Below are 25,738 nucleotides of genomic sequence, written 5' to 3' on the forward strand. Positions count from 1 at the left end.
TGTTGAATTGAACTTTACACTGAGAATATTTCTAGTGGATAAAAATTGACAAATTACTGTTAGTCAAGTAATTTTTTGATTGCACAATTAAAAAATTCTTTTACCTTTGTCTAAGAAATTTTGGAAAAATGCATACCTACATACTTGTATGCATGATAAATATATTCAATATTATATAAGTACATGCATATTCATGTGTGCAATTGAAACATATATGTGTATACATGCTATCTGTACATTATAATGTAGATATAATTTAAGTAATATATGGATATATAAATATATAGTGCTATCATATACATACTATTTCTGTAGAGATTGACTATAGAGATGTATCTATCCATCCATCTATCTATCTATCATCTATCTATCATCTATCTATCTATCTATCTATCTATCTATCTATCTATCTATCTATTGAATCAGACAGTAATTCCTATCTTAATGGTGGTAGGTATGGACTATTTCAAAGACAAAGATAAATAGTAATAACCAGCACATCACTAACTAACATCCATACTTTGTAATCAATAGTTTCTCTCAAAGTAGCAGAAGAAACCTAGCCATCAAAGGGTCATAGAGAAATAAACAGGCTTGCAATAGATTTCCTCCTAATTCTGTGGCATCAGATTAAGCACATTCATGTACAGAGATCCATATTAAGAGATAGCATATCATATGAATAAACTCTTGGATCCTGATTCCTAGGAGCACAGAAGCCAGAAGGAAAAATGAAAAGATTAAATAGCAGAGTAAAATCTTCCTTATAATATGGCAAAGTTTCTAAATTAAAGTTTTTTACTATTCATTGGTAGGTCTAGTATGCTTTTTGTGGACCTATACTGTGTGTGTGTGTTGTTGAAATTTTGGAGGAATATGGTAGAGCAACTGATTAAGATATCAACACTGAAACAATTGCATATAAATATTGGTCAAAGAATGGGTCCATCAGCACATGTCAGCTTCATCGAAAAACTTAAATTGGTGCTAAATAAGGTTTTTGGCATATCATAGATCCTAAATAATCTTTCTCCTTTGTAGTATTACTCTTATGTCCAGTTAGCTTCCTTTGCAAGGCATTGCTGCTTTTTATTCATTGGTTTCATCATTAGAAACCTTAGCAGTTGTAAAAAAGACATATTAATTAGCCCAGAGATAACTGGGTTAAAGAAAGAATATTTATTCTAGCATTTTGAAGGTGAAATTAAAAAATAAACTTGGCCTTGGAACTGGGAATGTTTAGCCTGGAGAAGAAAAGACTTGAGGGAATATGATAACTTTCCTCAAAGATTTGTAGTAGAGGAGTCAGTTTTGTTATTTTTGGACCTAGCCTTGATGATACTGCACCATTCTTTTCAATCTTTTACTGCCCAAGATCCAAAAACCCTTTTGTGTTTCCATTTGTCCCTTACTCCTGGTCCAGCAACTTGGTTATAAATACTTAAGGTGGCTGAAAGTCTGATTTGGCTTAACTGAAGATTGATGATTTTTTAAAAATAAATATGACAGGGGAGGCTAGGTGGCACAGTGGATAGAGCACTGGTCCTGGAGTCAGGACTACCTGAGTTCAAATGCGCCCTCAGGCACTTAATAATTACCTGTGTGGCCTTGGGCAAGCCACTTAACTCCATTTGCCTTGCAAAAACCTAACAAACAAACAAATAAATAAATAAATATGACAGAGAGCTATCTTTTTTTTACAATTAGCTTTTTTGTTCATAATTGAAGATCTACAAATCTATAAATGCTGTAAGGAATTCTTAGACAAAGACAAATTTAGTTGAAGGGGGTCTCTGGGTAGATACAGTTGTATTAGGATAGAGGGTAGTCCATTCCCCCAGACTGTGGTCTGTGCACCTGTGACTTAGCTGATGATCAGAAACCCTAATCTTGGGAAAAAGAAGAAGGAAGGAATATATAGATTCCTGAGAAGACAACCTTAGAGGGAGAAAGCATCACAGCTACATTATTCTCAGGGTAGTGGGCAAGAGAATAGAGACCATGTATTAACTAAAGGGACATCCCCAAAAAAAGAAACTGTACTTTCCCAAGTTATCAGCAACTTGAACAAACCTGTTGTTACCTGTTCTCTGTATACATCTACCTTAGCAATATAGTGCTAATCATTTCCCAGATAAATTGAGAATATGTGAGAATTTTACCTCAGGTGCATAAAACTAAAGGGAGCAAAAAATATGCAGTCACTATGCCAACTTTATATGATGGGTGTATATATATGTGTGTGTAAGCAATTTTATCTTATTGCTTCAGTTGCAAAGTTATTTGCTGTGCTAGTTCTTATGGAGATCGATCACACTTCTACATGATATTCTGGCATTGACAAATTTGATAGGATGATAAAACTTGGAGAGACTACACAGGAGAAAATTAAAATAAATAACTATATGCAACTATTCAAAATATCCTGTGAGTTGCATTTTCTTAGTGTGAAAGAAGGAAACCTGGAGGGCAAATTGTGTAATGGTCACAAAGACTGTAAAGTTTATCAGCTAGAATAATTAGTAATAATTAATTCTATTCAGTTATTTGATTAACCAGAACATATATTATCTGACTATACCGGATAATAGAAATTTTATTAGTTATTCACTGAGCAAATAAATCATTTGGTTTCCAAAACCACTAAACTCCAGAGCCCCTAATAGACTAATGCAAATTATAATGATAGGTTAGAAAAGGATAACTAATTACATACAGTTATTATTGCTGTCACAAATAATGATGGAAGAGGGACTAATCAAAAGCATTTGCCACTAGATATGATTAAGCTAAATTTAATTCCCTCTAAGATTCAAGGAAATGGACTTCTTGTATGTACATAAGAGAGAGTTATTCTTTTCCTGGAGACTCAGATAATTATTCTTTAAAGAGCTTCAAAGTCTAGATCCAAAAACTGTCACTTTTTAACAAGTAGCCATCAACTCAGAATCCTTTTCAAATGCCTACAAGGTTTTTATTCACTACTTAGATACCAATGACTTCAGGGTATTTTGTTATCTGAACACAAACAGAATTTCTGTGTTAATTTGCATTATGGTTCCTTTTATTTATATGCCCAGTTGGAAGGCTTATGTGAAGAAAAAAATAGAGGTAAAGAAGAAAGTACAGAGGGAAACCCAATTACTCTTTGAAAATGCATTTTCTCACAGTCAAAACATTGAAACAGAAGGTGAAAATTAAACATTCAGTCATATAGGAAAATTTCTAAAAACCAGATGATTTGTCTGAAACAGAAAAGAAATAATGCTTTCAAGTCTTTAGAAATGGTGGGTGAGTTAACTGTTATTTGGCTATAAAGGAGCACATGCAAGATAGAATAAGAAGGTCAAAAACTCGCTATCTCAAAATCCAGTGTGAATTTGGGTATAACTTCAGTTTAGTTGGAGACAAAATCATTGTATAGCAAAACTGATTGGAAGTTGGAATTCAAGGTGACTAGAGAGAATATTAAGAAAATACCGGGTGCCTTTGATGAGATTCAGTAGTCAGCATGAGAGGAAGGACTGTTTATCCTTGGATACTTTAAAAAATGGTAGATGTTATTCACTGAACTACTGACTGTGATCTTTCTTTTAAAAATGTTTTACTGATTTTATAAAAATGAGTGTCATTTCCCAATTACCCTCCAGAGAACTCAGTTTAGGTAATCCATCCAATGCATTGGTCATGGATTTCTATAGGCAGTACCATCACTCAGGTAGAATGATTGGAACTTTACCCCAGTTTGCTAAAATTTTTAATCTTTTAATTGCCTCTTTGGTATTTTACTTGTACAGAACTAGCTTAGTACCTAGTTGGCAAGAAGAATTAGCTAAATTAGGAAGCTACCAAATGTTCTGCTTTTCTTCCCCAGGCCTATATTTTTACAGTTCCCCTCTTTGTTAGCCTCCTAGTCCTCACAGTGGAATCCACAATTGAATGGCCTACATTCAGGATTTGATGTGGGAGTGTTTTGGCTCCCACCAGGCCTCTGCACAGTTTGAGCTACCCTTACCCATAGCAATTCATATTTGTGATTCTGGCATAGGACACATGATTTGATTTTCTTTTTTCGGGGGGGGGGGAAGCTGGTTGTTGTTTTCTTGCGAGTTTTTTGTTCTTAAAGTATTCTTTTATTCTTAAAATATCTTTTTTATATTGAGGTTAATAAAAGCAAACATGAACACTTCAATATACCAAGAATGACAAAGGACTGATAAGAAAACGTGAACTTCAGTTACATATATATATTATATATATAATTTTTAAATATTTTTTATTTTAAAAGTTTTAAGTTCTAAATTCTATCCCTTCCTTTTTCCTTGAGAATATAAGCAATCAGATACAGGTCATACATGTGTAATTTTGTAAAACATTTCTATATTAGTCATTTTGTACAAGAAGACTAGAATAAAAGAAAAAATTAAAGAAAAAAAAAAGAAAGTGAAAAATAGCATGTTTCCAGTTTGTATTCAATCAATATCAGTTCTTTCTCTGGAAGTGCATAGCACACTTCATCATTAGTCCCTTGGGAATGTCTTGGGTCATTGTATTGTTGAGAATAGCTATTATTTACAGTCTTCATTAAACAATATCACTACATGAACTGATGCAGAGTGAAGAGAACAGAATTAGGAGTAATAGTTCATGTAAGCCTTTCCAGGTTTTTTTGAAGTCATCATACTCATCATTTCTTATAGCACAATAATATTCCATTAAAGTCATATACAGTAGCTTTTTTTAGCCATTCCTCAATTGAAATTGATAGGCATCCCTTTGATTTCCAATTCTTAGCCTCCATGAAAAGAACTACTTCAAATAGTTTCTATTCCATTTTTGGCATAGTTCCAAATTGCTCTCCAAAATGGTTGGATCAGTTCAAAGACCCACCAACAATTCATTATTAATGTTTCAGTTTTCTCACATTCCTGCCAAATTAACATTTTCCTTTTTTACCATATTAGCCACTCTGATAGATATGAGATGATAAGGCAGTTGTTTTAATTTGCATCTCTCTGGTCAATAGTGATTTATAGTGGTTACAGAGAGTAACAAAATTATTCTTTATCTTCTGAATTTTAGGTTACTTATATGCTTTAATATTCATTTTTTGTTAATGTATTTTCATAAAGATAGTAGTTTAAAAATGGGGAAGATAAGTGGAATCTACAAATTAACACCTGGAAAGAATATAGAACATATTATTGAGGAAGTTTTCTCCAGACTTCTGTTACTATGAACTATTAGACAGATTTGAACAATTATGATCACTTGGTCTAGTGTTCAGAACTTGCTCTGTGCAGTTTACCAAGGATGATTTTTATGGATCAAAATATGCAAAATTTAGAAATTCTGACTGACTAGTTAGAGAACAGTGTATTGATTAGAGAACAGTGTCTTGTTTTAATCTTTGGAAAAACTGCCCTATCAAATAGCTAGTAAGATTTTCCTTTTCTTCAGTTCTGTGGCAAAAATAAAAAGGAAAAAAAGTTTGTTTTCTTCATAAATGCTTAAATGACAACTGAGGTAATAGCAGGTGTAACAACTATAGCAGTGTAACTATGGGACTGAAAAACAGAAAGCTCAAGAATTTGATTCTAGGTCTGTCACTAACTTTTTATGGAGGTCTAGTAAAGATGCCTCACCATCTCTCTGTGACCCACTTTCCATTTGTATTATTAAATGCCACATTCAGATACTGAATAGTAATTAATAAAAAGGAATGAATTAATCCATGAATGAAAATGCACTTATTAAATTTTTATTTTATGCCAGTAGTAGAAAACTTATTCAATCATTCAAGAAGTTCACACTCTAACTAAAGGGAAACATCATCTATAACAATTTATTGTAGGTGGAAAATCTAGAAGTTCTAATTGTCCTGCAGTTGTGTGGAAGACAAGACCCACGAGAGTTTAACTGTAGGTGGTTAACAAGTCCTGAATGGTTAGGATCAGATGTCAAGATCTGGTAATCCTATTTCAACAGAAGGAATAGAAATGGTAACTCCCAAGTGGTCCAAGTGATGTGAGCTTGCCCTTTTCTCTTTCTGGTTACTTCATGGGCTCAGAAGAGGTCAGGTGATTAATATGGAGGGGTGTGGCTAGGTAAAAGGAAGAATGCTCATTGGTGATTTTTTCAACTTTGAAATGTGTTTCTTCAGGTAAATAATGTTTTTCTACTGATTCAATTTTTGTCCTTATAGTTTAGTAAATGGATTTTGAAAGTATTGCATCTGAATGATCTTAAATTTAGCTAAGTTGGTCCTGAGGTGACCAGAATCTTTCCAGGTCAGGTCAAGTCAACAAGTATTGATTCAGCACCTACTATTTGCCAGTACCTGCTACATACTGGGGGATAATTTAAGCTCTTCTGGCATAGCCTTTATAAACTGAGGTTTCAAAAAAAAGCAAAACTCAAGAAGAGAGAACACTAATACTGGTAATAATGATATATCTCAAAAAAACTGCTCTGTAAACATCAGATAATCTTTTAAATTTGTTATAATGGCTTCTGGAGCATGATTTTTAGGAGCAATAATAAGGAGAAAAGATATTTGGACAGAATTTTAAAAAAATTCATTCATTAAACAATCTATATTGGGCACTTTTCTTTAAATGACACAGGTTAGGAACAAGGAACTCTTAATAGTTTACTAGAACAAATTAACATGTAAACAGATGATTATACTAAAAGACCAATCACTCAGGAAACATGTTAAGTGGCCACTGTATAGGCACTGAAGTCAAGATGGGAATGTGTTGAAAGTGTGATGAGAGATATATAAATAAATCACCATAAATGCCCAAAAAAAGGAACATTATTTTTCTCCTTATCAAAGCAATACAGATAAGCTTTTACATAAGAGATAACATTTGTTTTTGAACATTCAAAGATGGATAGAAATCAATAGGGGATATTGAAGGTAGAAAGAGAGGAATAGATCTATATAAAACATGGTCTTGGGCATTGAGCAGAGATAAAATGGAAGAGTAAAGGCAGGGACTCCCCTGAACTTTCCCTCAAAGCACTCTAAATACCTTTAAATAATGATTCTAACTAAATTCTAGAGTGGCAGAACCCACAAAAAGACTGAGTGAAACAATTTTCCAGTCCAAGAAAACTTGAAAGATTTGTGAGAAGAGTCTGTGGCACGCTTAGAAAGGGCCACAGCTGGGGCAGCTAGGTAGCACAGTGGATAAAGCACCAGGCCTGGAGTCAGGAGTACCTGTGTTCAAATCCGGTCTCAGACACTTAATAATTACCTAGCTGTGTGGCCTTGGGCAAGCCACTTAACTCCATTGCCTTGCAAAAACCTAAAAGAGAAAAAGAAAAAAAAAGGGCCACAGCACAGCCTGGGTCAAACTGGAGCAAACTGGCTTAGCCATCTAGGAATGGACTACAGAGACACATGAGTCTGTGACAGCGGGGACAGTTTCCAGAAATTTCCAAGGACAATTAGAAAGGTCAGCAGGAAAACTCTGCCACACGAGAGTGAGAACCCAGTCCAGCACAGCCTTCAGCAGCAAACCCAATACCAGTGAATCAGAAATAGATCTTGATAATCAACCAGCAAGCACTTTCAGTAAGCTCAGTCCACAAATGATAGGAGATGCGGGGAGGTTGCTGAGGTTTCTTTGCTATCCCTGAGGCAGGACTCTGTTGCTTTGTCTATACTTAGATCCAGGTTACAGTCTGGGACCCCAGTCTCAGGAAGAGGAACTTTTACTGCTATGGTGGAATAGGGACTCTTCTCTTGGTTCCAGGGCAGAAAAGAGTGTTTGTGGTCATCTACAGACCAGAACACAGACCAAGAGAATAATCATCATCTCTCATAAGACCCAGGAGGAATTGAAAACTTGCAGATCTCTAGTTGGGGGTAGGAGGTATCCCTGAAAAAAGTTGCAAAAACCCTCAAAAGCTTGTCCTAATAAAGAGCTAACATCAAGTCATAGAGTAAGGAAATGAACAAACAATAGAAGAAAAAAATCTAACATAGAGAATTACTTTGGTTCTATGGAGGATCAAAATACCCACTCAGAAGATAACAAAGTAAAAACTTCTAATCAACGGCCTCAAAAAATATGAATTGATCTCAGGCTATGGAATATCTCAAAAAAGATTTTGAAAATAAAGTAAGGGGGGCAGAGAAAAAATTGGGAAGAGAAAAAATAGTGATATGGTAAAATCATGAAAACTGAGTCAGCAAATTAGTGAAGGGCATACAAAAAATATCGATGAAAATAACATCTTAAAAACAGTTTGGGTCAAATGGAAAATGCTGTCCAAAGATCAATGAAGAGAAGAATACCATAAAAAGTAGAAGTGGAAAAGGAGATTCAAAAGCTCTCTGAAGCAAATAATTTCTTAAAATGAAGAATGGTGCTAAGGGAAGATGAGGACTTTTGTGAGAAATAAACAATAAAAGAAAACCAAAAGGATTAAAAGCTAGAAGAAAATGGGAAAATAACTGACCTGAAAAATAGATATGAGAGATAATTTAGAAATTACTGGACTACCTGAAAGTCATTATCCAAAAAAGAGCCTAACATTGTTTAATCCAAGAGGAGCAAGCAGGTAGTGTAGTGAATAAAGCACCAGCCCTTAAGTCAGCAGGACCTGAGTTCAAATACGACATCAGACACTTAATAATTTTATTTTATTTGTTATTTTTTAATTTAATTTAATTTAATTTAATTTCAAGCAGTGGAATTGAGTGTCTTACCCAGGGTCACACAGCTATGCAATTATTAAGTTTCTAAGGCAGGATTTGAAATCAGGTCCTCCTGACTCCAGGACCAGTGCTCTATCTACTGTGCCACCTAACTGCCCCATCTACTTCACCACCTAGCTGTTCCCTTAATAATTACCTAACTATGTGACCTTGGGCAAGTCACTTAACCCCACTGCCTTACATACCTCCAAAAAAGAAAGAAAGAATTCAAGATAATTTCCCTGGCAGGGATTTCCAGGGCAGAGTCAAGATGGCAGCATGAAGCTAATATGCTACCAGAGATTTTTTTCCTACCAAAGATAAATGATGTCTCTATTCTGACATTCAAGCTACAGATTCCACCAAGAAAAAGACAAGTTTCAAACAAATTTTCAATGGTAGATATCATGGAGGATCTTCAATGAAGGTCTGTCTTTGGGGGCGGGGGGGAGAAGTGAAGTCCAGAAGGTGGGAGAGAAGGGAAAGCCAGCAGGACACTTTTAGTCACAGTGCAGTACAGGTCCCAACAGTTTGACAGCAGCACAGGGACTGGCAGCTACATTACAAGCCAGCCAGGAGGATCCCAAGTTCAAACAAAGTCTGAACCCTGGGAACACTGGGATAAAAGATAGGACTGGGTTGAGAACAAAACACTGCTAAGTATGAACCAGGATCTAAGGGAGGAAACAAACCTGTACAAAGGCAAGGCCTGGATTGCATAGGAAACATCTTGGCCAACAACAAGCCACAGAACAGACCCCAGCCCCAGGAAAAAAAAAAAGCTTGGATCTATTCTCCCTATAACCCAGGAGCAGAGTTAAAACAACAAAGATGTGTAGAAAAGATAAAAGAGCACTCACTATAGAAAAAGAATTTACGGACAAAAATGACAGCAAATGACAAATCTGAAGAAGAAATAAATTGGACTCAAATATGAAAACTCATCAAAGAGCTTGCTTAAAAAAATAATTTAAAACCAAAGAAGAGAGGAAGAAGAAAAAATGGAAAAAAGAAATGAGAGTCATGCAGGAAAATTATGAAAAATTAACCAGAGAATTCAACATCTTTAAAAAGGAAACACAAGGGGCAGCTAGGTGGCATAGTGGATAAAGCACCAGCCTTGGAGTTAGGAGTACCTGGGTTCAAATCCAGTCTCAGACTGTGTGGCCACTGTGTGGCCTTGGGCAAGCCACTTAATCTCTATTTGCCTTGCAAAAATCTACAAATCATTGGACTACCCAAAAGCCTAGATGAAAAATGAACCTGGAAAATATCGTGCAAGAAATTATCAGGGAAAACTGTCAAATCTGCTAGAAAAAGAAACAATTTAAGCATTGAAAAAAGCCACAGAACCCCTCCAGAAAGGGACCCCAAGATAAAAACTCCAAGGCTATTTTAGCCAAATTCCAGAACTCTCAAATATTAGAGAGAATATTACAAGCAGAAAAAAGAAAACAATTCACATACAAAGGAAACACAATCAGAGTCACACAAGACCTATCCGGCTCAACATTGAAGGATCAGAAGACTGGAATAACATATACTTGGAAACCTGGGATTATAACCCAATATGCACTACTCTGCAAAATTCAGCATATATTGTCAGGGAAAAAGATGGATGTTCAACGAAATGAAGGACTTCCAGAATTTCCTGACACAAAGACCAGAACTGAACAGAAAATTTAGTGACCACATACAGAACTCAAGAGTTGATTTAAAAAAGGTAAATGAAGGGGCAGCTAGGTGGCACAGTGGATAGAGCACTGGCCTTGGAGACAGGAGTACCTGAGTTCAAATGTGACCTCAGACACTTAATAATTACCTAGCCATGTGGCCTTGGGCAAGCCACTTAACCCCATTGCCTTGCAAAAACTTAAAAAAAAAAAAAGGTAAATGAAAAGGGGAAGGAAAAAACAAGACAAAAAAATGTTGGTCAAGACCATAAAATTCTATACAAACCCGAAGGAAGACATAAAACTTCTAATTCTGGAGAACTTTACTTTTTTTTTAACCTAATTAAAGGGTCAAATATAATGGAAGAGAATGAATTTAGAGGTATCGGTATAACTGGGTCTTGTCTTTCCATTGAAGAGGTCCAAGATGACTTTACTATGTTTGAGACAAAAAGCCCTGATGAAAAGCAGGAGTGTCACCTTTAAATTTGTGTCTCATTATCCTTTGACCCACTTTAATTCTGCTGTGCAGACAAAAGCTAAGTACTTTGTCTGATGAGGCCATCATAAAGTGCAAGGTCCTGAGTCAGTGTCATTGTAACACATCATTTATAAAGTTCTCAGGTGAGACCTCCAGAGCCTCTCAGTACTTAGAGATCTTTAAGAATCATTAATTGGATTAGGGTTTGACTTCATCCATGCTTCACTTAACAAGGGGTTAAGTACGGGGCGGTGGGGGGGGGGGGGGGGAGTGTGAAAGAAAATAGGCCATGCTTAACAAAGGGTAGGGTTAAGTATCCTGGGGGGGTAAAGGGTGAGAGAAAATAGGCCTGGGGTGGGGCGGCTCTTGAGGAGGATTGTGGATCCTAGGAGAGTACTTGAAAAGGGGGTAATTATAAATTGGATGTAATTTGAGACAAAGCTGCTTATCAAGCAAGCAATCTGTGATGATACTTTGATAACAATCTGAGTTTAACAAGCAATCAAATAATCAAGCTGTAACTGATAATATCTGATTAATGGTACTAAAGTGATAAATAGTACCAGATGAAGAGGAACAAATAATTTTAGAGAGAAAGAAGGGAGAGTGTGAACTCTGAGAAAATTATATTCAATAGATTTGGCCCAGAGAGGAAGTAAGATACATTTCGATTTGAGTTTAAATATTTATCCTAATTTACAGAGAAGTGGGGATGGGGACTGGGGGGGGGGGGGGAATAAAAGGAAGAAGGGACTGCTGAAAGGGAAGGCAAAGGTAAAAGTGAAAATAAACCAAAAGTTAAATTTTAAAAGAAAAGTCAAAGGGGAAAGAGAGTAAAATTTTGATGAGGAGGAATAAGAGGAAAGGAAAGAAAAATTATAAGTGGAGGAAGATATCAAGGAGGGAAATACAGAATTAGTAATCATAGCTGTAAATGCGAATGGGATGAACTGTCCCATAAAACAGAAGTGGATAGCAGAATGGATTAAAAAAGTACAATCCTACAATATGTTGTTTACAAGAAACACATTTGAAGCAGAGGTATAGACAAGGGGGAAAGGTAAATGGTCAGAACAAAATATATTATGCCTCAGCTGAAGTAAAAAAATCATGGGTAGCAATCCTGATCTCAGATAAAGTAAAAGCAAAAATTGATCTCATTATAAGGGAAAAGGAAAGAAATTATATCTTCTTAAGAGGCACCACCTGATAATGAAGCCATATCATTCCTAAACATGTATGCACCTAGACATCCGGATTCCTAGAGGAAAAGCTGAATGAATTACAAGGAGATATAGACAGCAACACTTTGAATCTCCCTTTCTCAAAACTAGATAAATTTAAGCACAAATTAAATAAGAAATAGTTAAGAAGGTGAATGAAATATTAGAAAACTTAGATATGATAGACCTCTGGAGAAAATTTAATGGGGATAGAAAAGAATATACCTTTTTCTCGGCAGTACATAGCACCTACACCAAAACTGACCATGTTCTAGGGAACAAAAACCTTATAATTAAATGACAAAAGGCAAAATAATAAATACATATTTCTGAGACCATGATGCAATAAAAATTACATGTAATAAAGGTTCATGGGATGATTAACCAAGATTTACTTGGAAATTAAATAGCTTTTATCTTAAATAATGGGTGGATCAAATAACAACAGAAATAATCAATAATTATATCCAAGAAAATGATATTAATGAGATCATACCAAAATTTATGGGATGCAGACAAGGCAATTTTGAGGGGAAATTTTATATCTCTTTACATCTCTATAAAATAGAGAAAGAGGAGATTAACAAATGGGGTATACAATTAAAAAAGCTTTTTAGAAAAAAGAACAAATTAGAGATTCCCAATTAAATTCCTAATTAGCAATTATGAAAATCAAGACAGATTATAAAATTGAAAGCAAGAAAACCAATGATCCCATAAATAAAACTAAAAGTTGGTTTTATGAAAAAGCCAATAAAACAGACAAAGCTTTGGTTATGCTTATTTTAAAAAAGGAAAAACAACCAAATTACCAGTATCAAAAATGAAAAGAGTAGACCAACCACCAATGAAGAGGAAATTAAAGAAATAATTTTGAGTTGCTTTCCCAAATTGCATGCCAAAAAATTGAAATAACTTGAGTGAAATAGATGAATATTTACAAAAATACAAACTGCCTAGATTAACAGAAAAGGAACCTCATTTCAGAAAAAGAAATTGAAGAAACCATCAATAAACTCCCTAAGAAAAAGTCTTCAAATCCAGATTGATTTACAAGTGAATTCTATCAAACATTTAAGGAACAATTAATTCCTATTCTACATAGACTATTTTAAAAAAATAGGAGGCATTCTGCCAAACTCCATTTATAATACTACCATGTTGCTGATACCTAAACCAGGAAGAACCAAAACAAAGAAAATTACAGACCAATCTCCCTAATGAATATTGATACAAAAATATTAAATAAAATTTTAGCAATGAGAGATGGCAGAAAGTTATTGCTTGAATAATACACCATGATCAGGTAGGATTTATACCAGGTAGGCAGGGAAAGTTCAGGATTAGAAAAACACTCAACATAATTGAACATATCAATAGCAAAACCAACAGAAATCATTTGATTATCTCAATAGATGCTGAAAAAAATTTTGATATTATACAGTATCAATTCCTATTATAAACACTAGAAAGTTTAGGAATGAAGGAGTTTTTCTTAAAATAATGAATTCTATCTATCTAAAGTCATCAACAAATATCATATATATTTATATATATAATGGGAATAAAATTAGAGCTTTTCTAGTAAGATCAAAGATGAAAGAAGAACGACCATTATCAATTACTATTTAATAGAAATTCTAGATGTAGAAAAAAGAGAAGAAAAAGAAATTGAAGGTATCAGAATTGGCAATGAGGAAGCAAAGCTTTCATTCTTTGCAGATGATATGATGGCATACTTAGAGAACCTGAGAAAATTATCTAAAAAACTTCTTGAAACAATTAACAAATTCAGGAAAGTGGCAGGATATTAAATAAACCCATAAAAATCATCAGCATTTCTATATATATGAACAAAAAACCCAAGAGCAAGAGATAGAAAGAGAAATTCCATTTAAAGTAACTATAGAGAGCATCAAATACTTGAGAATCTACCTCCCAAGACAAATCCATCAACTGTATGAACACAATTATAAAGCACTTCTCACCCAAATAAAGTCAGAGCTAAATAATTGGAAGAATATCAAATGCTCATGTTTAGGTTGAGCTAATATAATAAAAATGACAATTCTATCAAAATTAAATTATTTATTCAGTGCCATTCAAATTGCCAAGTAATTACTTTACTGAGCTAGAAAAAATAGTAACAAAATTCATCTGGAGCAACAAAAAGTCAAGAATAGCAATGGAGGGGCAGCTAGGTGGCACAGTGGATAAAGCACTGGCCCTGGAGTCAAGAGTACCTGAGTTCAAATGTGGCCTCAGACACTTAATAATTGCCTAGCTGTGTGACCTTGGGCAAATCACTTAACCCCATTGCATTGCAAAAACAAACAAACAAACAAACAAACAAAAAGAATAGCAAGGGAACTGATGAAAAAATGTAAAGAAAGGTGGACAGATCTAAAACTATACTATGAAGTGGTAGTCATCAAAACTGGTTAAGAAAAAGAGTAATGGATCAGTGGATTAGGATAGGTTCAAAAGAAACTGCAGTAAATGACTACAGCCATCTGTTATTTGACAAACTCAAGTCCATCGCCTTCTTGGATAAGAACTCACTATTTGACAAAAAATGTTGGGAAAACTGGAAAATAGTATGGCAAAAACTAGGCATAGACCCACATCTCATACCCTATACTAAAATAGGGTCAAAATGGGTACAGGATTTAAACACAAAGGGTAAGATCATATAAATTAATAGACCAAGAAATTATCTATCAGATCTATGGAAAGGAGTTAAATTTATGACCAAACAAGAATTAGAGTACATTATAAACTGCAAAAGAATGTTTTTTGACTATATTAAATTAGTTAATATAGAATTAAAAAGTTTTTGCACTAATAAAATCAATACTGCCAAAGTTAGAAGGAAAACAGAAAGCTGGGAAACAATCTTCACAACTAGGAGTTCTGATAAAGGTTTCATTCCTAAAATATATAGAAAATTGCATCAAATTTATAAGGTTACAAGTCATTTCCTAATTGATAAATGGTCAAAGGATATGAATAGACTGTTTTTTCAAATGAAGAAATTGAAGCTATACATAATCATATGAAAAAATGCTCCAAATCATTATTGACTAGAAAAATGTATTAAAACAACAATGAGGTATCACCTCACACCTATCAGATTGGTCAAGATGAGAAAAATGGAAAATCATCAATGCTGGAGAGGTTGTGGGAGGATTGGGTCATTGATGCATTTCTGGTGGAGTTATGATCAGATCCAACCATTTTGGAGAGCAATATGGAACTATGCCTGAAGAGCAATAAAACTCTTCATACCCTTTTGACCCAGCAATTCCAATTCAAGATCTATAGCCAAAATAATTTATAAAAAATGGGAAAAGTCCTACTGCTCCAAAATATTCATAGCAGCTATTTTTGTAGTGGCAAAGAATTAGAAACTGAGGGAATATCAACAATTAGGGAATGGCTAAACAAGTTATGGTGCCTGAATGCAATAGAATGTTATTCTATAAGAAATCAGAAAGGGTCAGACTCTAGAGAAGCATGGAATGACTTATAGGATCTGATGCTGAGCAAAGGGTGCAGAACCTAGAGAAAAATGTACTCATTAACAACAACATTGTGAGATGATCTTTAATGGAAGCAGCTCCTATAAGCAGTTCAGAGAGCTAGGACAACCCTATTTAGACCAACTGAGGATAATGTTATCCCCATCCAGAGGAAGAAAAACAAAACAAAACAAACAAAAAAGAAAAAGAAAAACAAACTCTTCAGAATCTGATGAACACTTTATAAAAAATTATCTCTTAAGTATCTCTTTCCCTTAATCCTAATTCCTCATACCAAAAATAACTTTGTAAGCATGTTTATCAAAAATATGTATGTACAATGCTAACCTGACTGAGGGGAGGGGGGTGGGTGGGAAGGGAGGGTGGAAGGGAATTTTTTAACTTAAAAATATACATGTGCATATGAATGAAATTAAATAAATTTTTAAAATATAAATATGATACCCCCCAAAAGAAAATTGCCCTGATATCCTAGAAGCATAGCTTAAAATAGAAACTAAGGGTATTCATTGATTACCTCCTGAAAGATATTCCCCAAATTGAATAGTCAGGAATATTATAGCCAAATTTCAGAATTCCCAAGTCAAGGAGAAAATGTTGCAAGTGGCCAGAAAGAAACAATTCAAATATTGTGGAGCTACAATCAGGATGGCACAAAATTGAGCAGTTTCTACATTAAGTCCTCATAGAACTTGGAATATGATATTTTAAAGGCAAAAGAACTTGAATTGCAACTGAGAACCAACTCCTCTGTAAAACTGAACATATTCTTTCAGGAGAAAAGTTGAATAATCAATGAAATAGAGAACTTTCAAACTTTCCTGATGAAATAACCAGAGCTGAACAGAAAGTTTGATCTTCAAGTTTAAAACTCAGGTGAACCCTAGAGAGGGTGCCAGGAAGGGAAAATCATGGAGTACTTAATGATGTTGAACTGCTTGTATTCCTACAAGGAAAGATAATACTGATAGCTCATATGAACCTTCTCATTTATTAGGGATGTAGAAGTTACAAGAAACAACAATAGACAAGGCATGGGAGGGAGTTGAATTTGAAGGTATAATATATTTAAAAAGATAGATTTAATGAAGGAGAAAGAAATGTACTGGGAGAAAGGGAAAGGAGAGGTAGATTGGGGTAAGTTATTTCATATAAAAGAGGCAAGAAAAAAATTTTGCTAGTGGTGTGGAAGATGAGGAAGGTGAGGGGGAATTAGTGAGCCTGACTCATTGGAATTGGCTCAGATTCACACTTAATTGGATATAGAAACCTATTTTATGGTAAAGGAAAATAGGAGAGGAAAGGAATGGGAGTAAGGGGAGGGGGAGTTGTAGGTGACAGAAGGGAGGGAAGATTACAGAAGAGGGTAATTAGATGCCACACACTTTTGAGGAGGGACAAAATGAAAGGTCAGAGAGAGAATAGACTAATTGAGGATGGAGGAGATAGGATCCAGGGAAATACAGCTAGCAAGGGCAAGCTGTGGGGAAAAAAAATGAAACAAATTTCTCTGATGAAGACCTCATTTCTCAAACATAGAGAACTGAGTCAAATTGATAAAAAAAAATAAGAATAATTATGTAATTGATGGATGATCAGGAGTTATGAATAGTTTTCAGATGAGGTTATCAATGCAATCTATTTAAATATCTTATTCTGAAAAATGTCCTATCTCACTGTTGATGGGAAAAGTGAGGATTGGAACATTCTGAGGTACTACCTTATACCTATTGGGTTGACTAATATGATGAAAGTAAAAATGACAGATGCAGGAAGGGAAGTGGGGAAATTGAGACATTGTTGCACTCTTGGGAGGAGTTGTGAAATGTTTCAGCAATTCTGTGGAGTGGTTCAGACCTATGTCAAAGAGCTATAAAACCCATGCCTGTCCCTTAGCCTAGCAATGTCAGCACTAGGTCTATATTCCAGAAGAGATGAAATATGGGAACTGCCATGTGGGGTGGGGGAGAACAAGAGATCCTGCAGCAGGAATGCTGGTACTTGTGCAGGGAGATTTCTAGATACTATGATTCAGCTGCTGCAGAGATCGTAGCATAGTGAGAAGAAGCTGAGGAGGCTAGATTGGTGATAGTAAAGATGGTGCCAGTCAAAGAAAACTCATCATCTACCAAATTCCTATTTTACCTCATCACTTTTGTTTTACTGCACGTTAATCTAATTTTTCTTCTTGCTTGAAGGGAGTGCATAAGCTGCAGGCATAAAGCATAATTTAGTGACCAGGGGCAAAAGTTGCCCCACTAGTTACAGCTCTGAGAAAGAATATTTAGTAATAGTGTTTTGGGAGAAGAAGCGACCCAGGCAAAAGTATGGAATTGGAAAAGCATGGGGTATATTCTAGGAATATCAGATACTCCAATTTATTTAGAGTACAATGTGTAAGAGAATAGTGAGAGATGTGTTAGAAAACTGTGTTTAATATTGCAAATAATTATCCTTTTCTTCATAAATATGACCTTTTTTTTAAGAGTGACCAGAAATTGTGATTGAGGGTCTGACTGATTTTTATTTTGTTTTGACAGGCTCTTTCATGTTGGTTAACACATCTGGGAGACCAGAATTACAGAGGACCCATCTTCTCTTACCCCAACTTAAAGAAAATGACACCCATTGCATTGACTTTCACTATTTTGTATCCAGCAAAAGTCATTCCCTTCCTGGGCTATTGAATGTTTATGTAAAAGTTAATAATGGCCCTTTGGGAAACCCAATTTGGAACATATCGGGAGCTCCTTTGGGCACCTGGAACAGAGAAGAACTGGCGATTAGCACCTTCTGGCCCAACTTTTATCAGGTATACATACTTCACTTTTCATTTGCAATGAAGCAAATGCTTCTTGATTGATTAATTGAAATGTGTTGGTCCTCATAACCTAAAAAAATATTTTTGCTTATGTCTAAAAGGCTTAGTTGTCCTTTATTTGGGGCTGAATTATTACAGGTTAAGATGTATGAAGTTATAATATTATGTTGATAGGTACTCCCAAGATTATTTTTTGGAATTAACTGAGGTATTAACCTTTTGAAAGAGACCCGATCCAGCCAACTTTGTATGTAGTATAATAGTTTTTGAAGGGGTTGGGTAGGGAAGAGAAGGAGGGAGGAGCAGGGAAGAGTGTGGACAAATACTCTATCATTTATTTAATATTATTTTCTTATTGTTATTATTATTTATTACTTTTTATTATACTTATAATACATTATTACATGCTATAATAATATATAGGCATCTAAGTGGTACAGATAGTAAGTAGATAGAGCACCAGGTCTGGAGTCAGGAAGATCTGAGTTCAACTTTGACTTTAACCACTTAGAATCTGTGTGACCCAAGACAAGTTACTCAACTCCCATTTGTCTCAATTCCTCATCTATAAAATGGGAACGTCCCTTAATATATTTGCCAAAAAAATCCCATGGACAAAATATATATGGTCATGTAAAGTTGAACATGAGGAAAAACATATATATATATATATATTGATATATTTATATGAATATATATATAAAATATATTGAATATCTATTATAATTACTTATTATTTATATTATAATTTGCAAAATTATTCCTACTTAATGTTTGAAGATGTCTGGTCTCAGATTCCCCATCTACTTAATTTGTAAGTGTTAAAGATTGAAGGGAACTCGGGGATCATCTAATCAAACCCTATAACTTTATAAATGAGAAAAGTGAGAGCCAGAAAGACTGGAGGATTTGCCCAAAAAGTAAGAGCAGGAAGTAAGTAGGAGAAAGGGGATTTAAATGTAGGTCTTCTGGCTTGAATTCCAGTTCTCTTACCATTGCAGCCAAGCTCAGTGGGTTACACAGTATTCACTTAAGCTACAGTTATTAAAACTGTAGGGAACTTTTATCCTATTTAACTTTGATAACCTTGGCTCAGAAGACTGCTAAGTGACAGTTAAAGGCTTAATTTTAAAAATATCTATTAGTATAAGTAAGCTGGGATATAATCCAAATTGAACCATTTAAATTTTTTTCTTTCAAAAATGCTTTCACATCTGACTGTGAAGTCAACTGTACTAAAGGGATGGCTAAATTTCTTAACAACTGGGAGAGATCAGACTTTAAAAGATGAATGGTAGAGGAATAATGGAAATTGAATTAACCTTAGATTTACAAGGAAAAGATTCCTCAGCATCAGGTTGGAATGATCTTCAACAAAAGCAGACCTTTATGAACCCTCCTGTGGAAAGGAAAAAAACAAAACAAAACAAAAACAGATCACCTGGCCTAGCCTTTTGTGATGGTTGAAAAAAAAAAGATTTCATTTTCATTCTAGTTTTGATTCACTAAAAAATTGGCCACTTAAGTTGATAGTTTGCTATTGATAATTATGTCAATTTAAATACAGATATCTTTACTTTCTTTGATGTTTGTTACAATGAACTTGACCATTAGATTCTGTAAAAGGAATGGCTTTAGTGAAATATGGGCTTGTTCACAAATCTCTGAGCACAGTATTAAATATTCTAAACACTTATTAAATTGGTGAATTTAGGAATGTGAAAGGAATGTGCTACCTTATTCATTGGACAGTAAATATATAGAAATGATGATGATGATGATAAAAATGACATTTATATTGTGTTTAGGGGGCACCTAGGTGACACAGTGAGTATAAGGTAGCTTGAAGTCAGGAAGACTTAACTTCCTGAGTTCAAATTCAGCCTCAGACAGCTTACTGTGTGACTCAGAACAAGTCAATTTACCCTGGTCACCTCATCTATAAAATGAGACAGAGAAGGAAATGGTACACCACTTCTCTATCTTTGACAAGAAAACCCCCAAATGGGGGTCACAAAGAGTTGGACATGACTCAAATAACTAAAAAAACAACAGCTTTTTTTACATATGTGCTTTATAAATCTTATTTCATATGACTATTGCAGCAGTCCTAAAATTATTACAATTTTACAGATGAGGAAACTGAGACGGAAAATAGTGGAGTGATTTGCCTAGAGTCACACAGCTATTAAGTGAGACAGGATATGAACTCAGGTCTTCCTTGCTCCAGCATTCTCTACTACTCCATCATGCTAGAGCCACAATGTAATAACATCATTGAGAAAGGGAAGCTTATAATATCACAGTCCAGAGCTTGAAGAGATAATAGAGTTTAGAACTCATTTTGTTACTGAAGAAAGTAAAGCCCAGAGAGGTTAAAAAGTCACACAGGTAATAATCATCCAGTGGTAGTATTTGAACTTAGTTCTGGCTCCAGATTCAATACTTTTTCCCACTGTTTTTGGTTGTTGTTATTTGTTCTTTTTTCAACAATATTTGACAGTCTGTGACCCAGTTGGGGTTTTCTTGGCAAAGTTACTGGAGTGCTTTGTCATTTCTGTCTCCATTTTACAGATGAGGCAGACAGTGTAAATTAACTTCCCTAGTGTTATATAACTAATAAATATCTGTGGCCAAATTTGAATCCAGAGCTGACTCCAGGTCAATATTCTACCCACCATGCCATCTATGTGCCTCCAAAGTACAGTATCCTCCTAAAATTAAGAAGTATTAAAAGCAGGAATATGCTGGTAAATATTTAACCATGTGCTCTGTGTGTGTGTGTGTGTGTGTGTGTGTGTGTGTCTGTGTGTGTTTGTGTCTGTGTATGTGTGTGTGTAGGTGTGGGTGTGTGTTTGAGAAAATGTACTTAAAATTTACATTTAACTGTGTTATTAATGTTCTCTTTTTTAAAAGTCTACGCCATCAACAAAACAATAAATTGAGGTCTGATTTGTTGCCCTTGCTGATTTCTGAGATGCAATTAATTTACAATGAAAATTTAACAATTGGCCCAGTACTATGGCTCCAGCAACACAAAGACCAAACACAGAATAACATGACCATAGGATTATAAGAATTGATGACATATCAGAGATCATTTCAACAATGGAGAAAGGAGGGAGCTCTCTATTTGAATCTTTCAAACTATTTAGTGGCCAGAGCTAGAGGAAAAAAGTTGTTGTATTCCACTTTCAGTTATAGTTAAATACTTACTCTTACCTGTGCTGCTAAAAAGTAAACCATAAAATGTAAGCTCCTTGAAAATAGGAATTCTATTGTTTTTAATCTTTGAACATCTAGCACTTAGGACTTTGTTTTGTAATTGTTTTACTAACTGTTGAACTTAAATATGCAGAATGCTAGAAAGCATACATTTTTAACCTATGTGGAAAGCATTTTTAACTACCTTTTAAAAATTGTCATTTGTTGATCAAAATTGAATAATTTGTCATTTTGGTTCAAGTCTAAATTTTAAAGGCTTTTTATTTGAGTAGGTTGTCAATACAAAGAAAGACAAATGTCCTCTTTATTTTTGAGAAATAATGTGTTTTCTTTGACTTCGATTGCTATCATAACCTTTCTCCTCTTGTTATTTCTATCAGTCTCTTAACAGAATTTAAAAAGATTTCTCAGCTGCTGCATAGAGGTGATCTTGCAGCCCCTAGTCATTTATGCAGCTTCTACTTACTATATATGGCAAACTACTGTGTATGCTACTCTACAAATCACAATGGTAGCCTGCATGTAATACAGGTAATTGCAGGTTAATTACTGTTCATTAAAACTTAAATTGTCAAGTATTTGGTGATTAAGATACATTTAATTCCTTAATTAATGCTTGTTCTAATTGCTACTACTTAAAACCTGCCCATTAGCTAGAGCTGTGTCAGTGGGGAAGTACAGGCTACCTGCTTTTTCATCAGAGGGAAGCCTGCTGAACTACCTGCTTTCTTTGATTTACATATCAGCAAGTTAATACTTCTTAAGAAATGAAAAGGTTTTTCCCATCCCCCAAGTCACTTTTTTTAAAAATTATACTAGCATTTTTAAAAGGAAAAATATACTTTGCATTTTTGAATTTTATGCACTCTTCTTTTTTTTTCTTCGGTGTCAACCAAGTTACCCAGCTTCTGACTAGCCATATAGAGTTGAGACTTCCAATTGACTGTGAATTCATAGCCATATACATCGAGGAGTCAAACTTTTATGTCCATATATACTAGTGTTCTTTGTCTCTTGGACCAAGCTAGTTCTTTAAAATTTTGCAACATTTATTTTTTTTTATAATTTCATTGTTGTTGTTTTTGTGCACAGTGAATATGTTGTTTTATTTCTGCTTATTTGACTTTGTATCAGTTCGTGGAAGTCTTTCTAAGCTTCTCTATTTTTATCAGGCTCTATGTTTCTTACTGTATAATAATAGTCTATGACAGTCTTATTCTTTTTTTTTTTTGTTTTGTTTTGTCTTTTTAGATTTTGGCAAGGCAAATGGGGTTAAGTGGCTTGCCCAAGGCCACACAGCTAGGTAATTATTAAATGTCTGAATCTGGATTTGAACCCAGGTACTCCTGACTCCAGGGCCGGTGTTTTATCCACTGCGTCACCTAGCTGCCCCATGCACCACCTAGTCGCCCCAATGACAGTCTTATTCTATAATGCATTTAGCCATTTCCTAAATAATGAACATCCACTTTGTTTCCAGTTCTTCACCACAAATAAATGGTGCTATTAAATATTGTTACATATTTGGGACCTTTTTTGGTACGCAGTTGGCCTCTTTTTGGTATATATGCCTAGCAGTGGATTCTCTGGGATACAGAATATGGATATTTTAGTGGCTTTATTTGCATAATTCCAATTTGATGAACAGAATAGTTGCATAAGTTCATAATTCTACAAAAGAGAAAAGGGATGTTAACATTATTTTAATACCTTCATTTAAAAAAAATAAAAAGCAAATAAAGGAGTCAAATTGACACCAAAAGTGGTCTTTATTTAGCCATTATAGCCTCCTTATTAAAATGGATCCTCTTGAATGAGTTGAAGGATTCTGGGTAAAGATTAAACATAGAGACCATCTGGACCCTGTTTCGAATTCTTTTGCAGTAAGAACACAAAGGAATTTGAACATAAGGCTAAGCCAAGATTTATCCTTTACCAGTCTGATACCTTTTTTCCGGTAAATGAGGACTTCAGGGAATACAGTTAGTATGATCTAGCCCATCTTTTCAAATATGACCTCTAGTTTTCACTCACTGCATATCCTGATAACTTTTAATGTAGTGTTTGCCTTCAGTCCAATTATTTAATTTTTAAAAAGTGAGTCATAATTGGTGTGATAAAATGCATATCTTTATAATACTCAGAAAAGGTATTTTTTGTTGTTATATAAGCCATAACTATTACAAAAAAAAATTGGGAGTGTTGTGAGGGAGTAAGTAAACTTTAGTCCAAAGCAGCCAGGAGCATTATTCATAACAGCTGCCCCTGAAATCTAATTGTGTGTCTCAGAATGAAAACTGATATGACCCTTGTCTAAGAATTGATGGGCATTGGACTTTGAATAACTAACATTCTGTGGTCGCATTAAAATCAACTTAGACTTGTACAAGAAATAGATATAAAGATAGAGAATGTGTTTAAATATTTTTCAAATCAATTTTAAACATACTTCTAATGTATATTTGTTTTCACAATTCCCCCATTTTGCCCTTTTTTGATCCTTGAAGAATTTTATCTTGTCCCTTTTATTCCAGCAATTTTTCCCTCTTTTTTTTTTTTTTTTTTTTTGGTTTAAACAACCTTCTGGATTCATTCTCTCTTAGAGAGCTTAGAGTTAGGGCTGGAAGATATCTTAGATACAGCAAATGAAAGTCTCAGTTTCCGTTTTCTTACTTAGATAAATGGGTAAAATGGTAATACCTAATCTCTCAAAGGTTTTGTTTATTTTAATTTAATTTTTAGAATGAAGAATGATCAGTTATACAGAGGACTTTCTAAACTAGAAAGTACTCCCAATCCCTTTGCATCACAACCTAAGGGACATCCTGAACTTTCTTGCTAACTCACCATATGTTATCTGTCACCAAAGCCTGTTGATTTCACATTTGCAGCATCTCTCCAATATGTCCCCTTCTCTCCTCAGTATTGCCACTATCCTGGTATAGGCACGCATCCTGTCATGCCATAATTACCTACAATAACCTTTTAGTGCCTCTGCCTGTCACAAATCTCTCACTATTCCAATCCATCTTCCATGCAGCCACTAAAATGATTTTCCTAAACCACAGACTGAGTCATATAACCTCACTACTCAAGAAAATCCCTATAACTTTCAGAATCAAATATAAAATGCTTTTGGGCACACAAAACCTTTCCTAACTCCTTTCCTACCTCTTCCATCTCCTTACATCTTCATCCTTGATAGATACACTTTGATGCACTGATATTGACCTTGCAGTTCCACAAATAAGTTTTGGTCATTTTCCATCTCTCAATTTTGGGTATCTTTTTTGACTGTTCACCATGTCTGGAACATTCTTCAACTTCAAACTCTGCTAACCTACTTCCTTTTATTTAACTTTTTTAATTTATTTTTTAATTAATATTTATTTCAGGACATGCCATGTCAAAAAAACTTGACTTTAACAACAATATTGCATTATAAAAGTACTTTCCATCCCAATTTGCCTTTTTTTTAATGTAAGCTATTGGTATGAAGACTAATGCTAGTTCTGAAACCCCAATTGATGGACTCTTTCATTTCATTCCATAATCCAAGCACTTGGTGCATACTTCCTGGTGACAAAGAGGGTCTGGGGAGGAAAAGAAGTAGGTGGGGATTTTCCCAGTTTATTAGCTTTTGAAGGGCGAAGGAGGGGGGATGATGTTTCATTGAAATTTCACCTTTATTATATTATGTTAAGTAATGTTTACAACAGATTCCAGAATGGCCATTCTGCACTAATAACTCTGCAATTCTCTTTCTGCAAACAATGTATTTACAAAAGTGTTTATTGACTTACACAGCAATCTCACAATAACTAGTAAAGGATAAAGGGTGCACTCCTAGTATATTGTTTGCAGTGTTTTATCCAGGCGGGGGGGGGGGGGGGGGGGATGGTGGTTTAAGGGTGGGGAGGCACTACATATCGCCACACTGACCAAGCTCTAGACAGATTCCTTGACACAACAGCCAAAAAGATGGGAAGTAATTTTTTTTAAAAAAGGAACAAGGAAAAGGAAATAAATATCACCAAAGGAAAAATTATTAATTGTATAA

General features: G+C 34.7%; 1 protein-coding gene across 1 annotated transcript in view; it reads left to right on the forward strand.

Moving 5' to 3' along the window:
* PTPRM (protein tyrosine phosphatase receptor type M) overlaps positions 1-25,738 on the forward strand; it is a 1,090,562-nt gene that overhangs the window by 345,198 nt on the left and 719,626 nt on the right. The window contains exon 3 of the mRNA XM_074202077.1: positions 18,173-18,444. Coding sequence (XP_074058178.1) covers positions 18,173-18,444 — 272 coding nt within the window. The remainder of the gene's footprint in view (positions 1-18,172; positions 18,445-25,738) is intronic.

Source organism: Macrotis lagotis, chromosome X (assembly GCF_037893015.1).
Source record: "Macrotis lagotis isolate mMagLag1 chromosome X, bilby.v1.9.chrom.fasta, whole genome shotgun sequence".
Taxonomy (NCBI): Eukaryota; Metazoa; Chordata; class Mammalia; order Peramelemorphia; family Peramelidae; genus Macrotis; species Macrotis lagotis.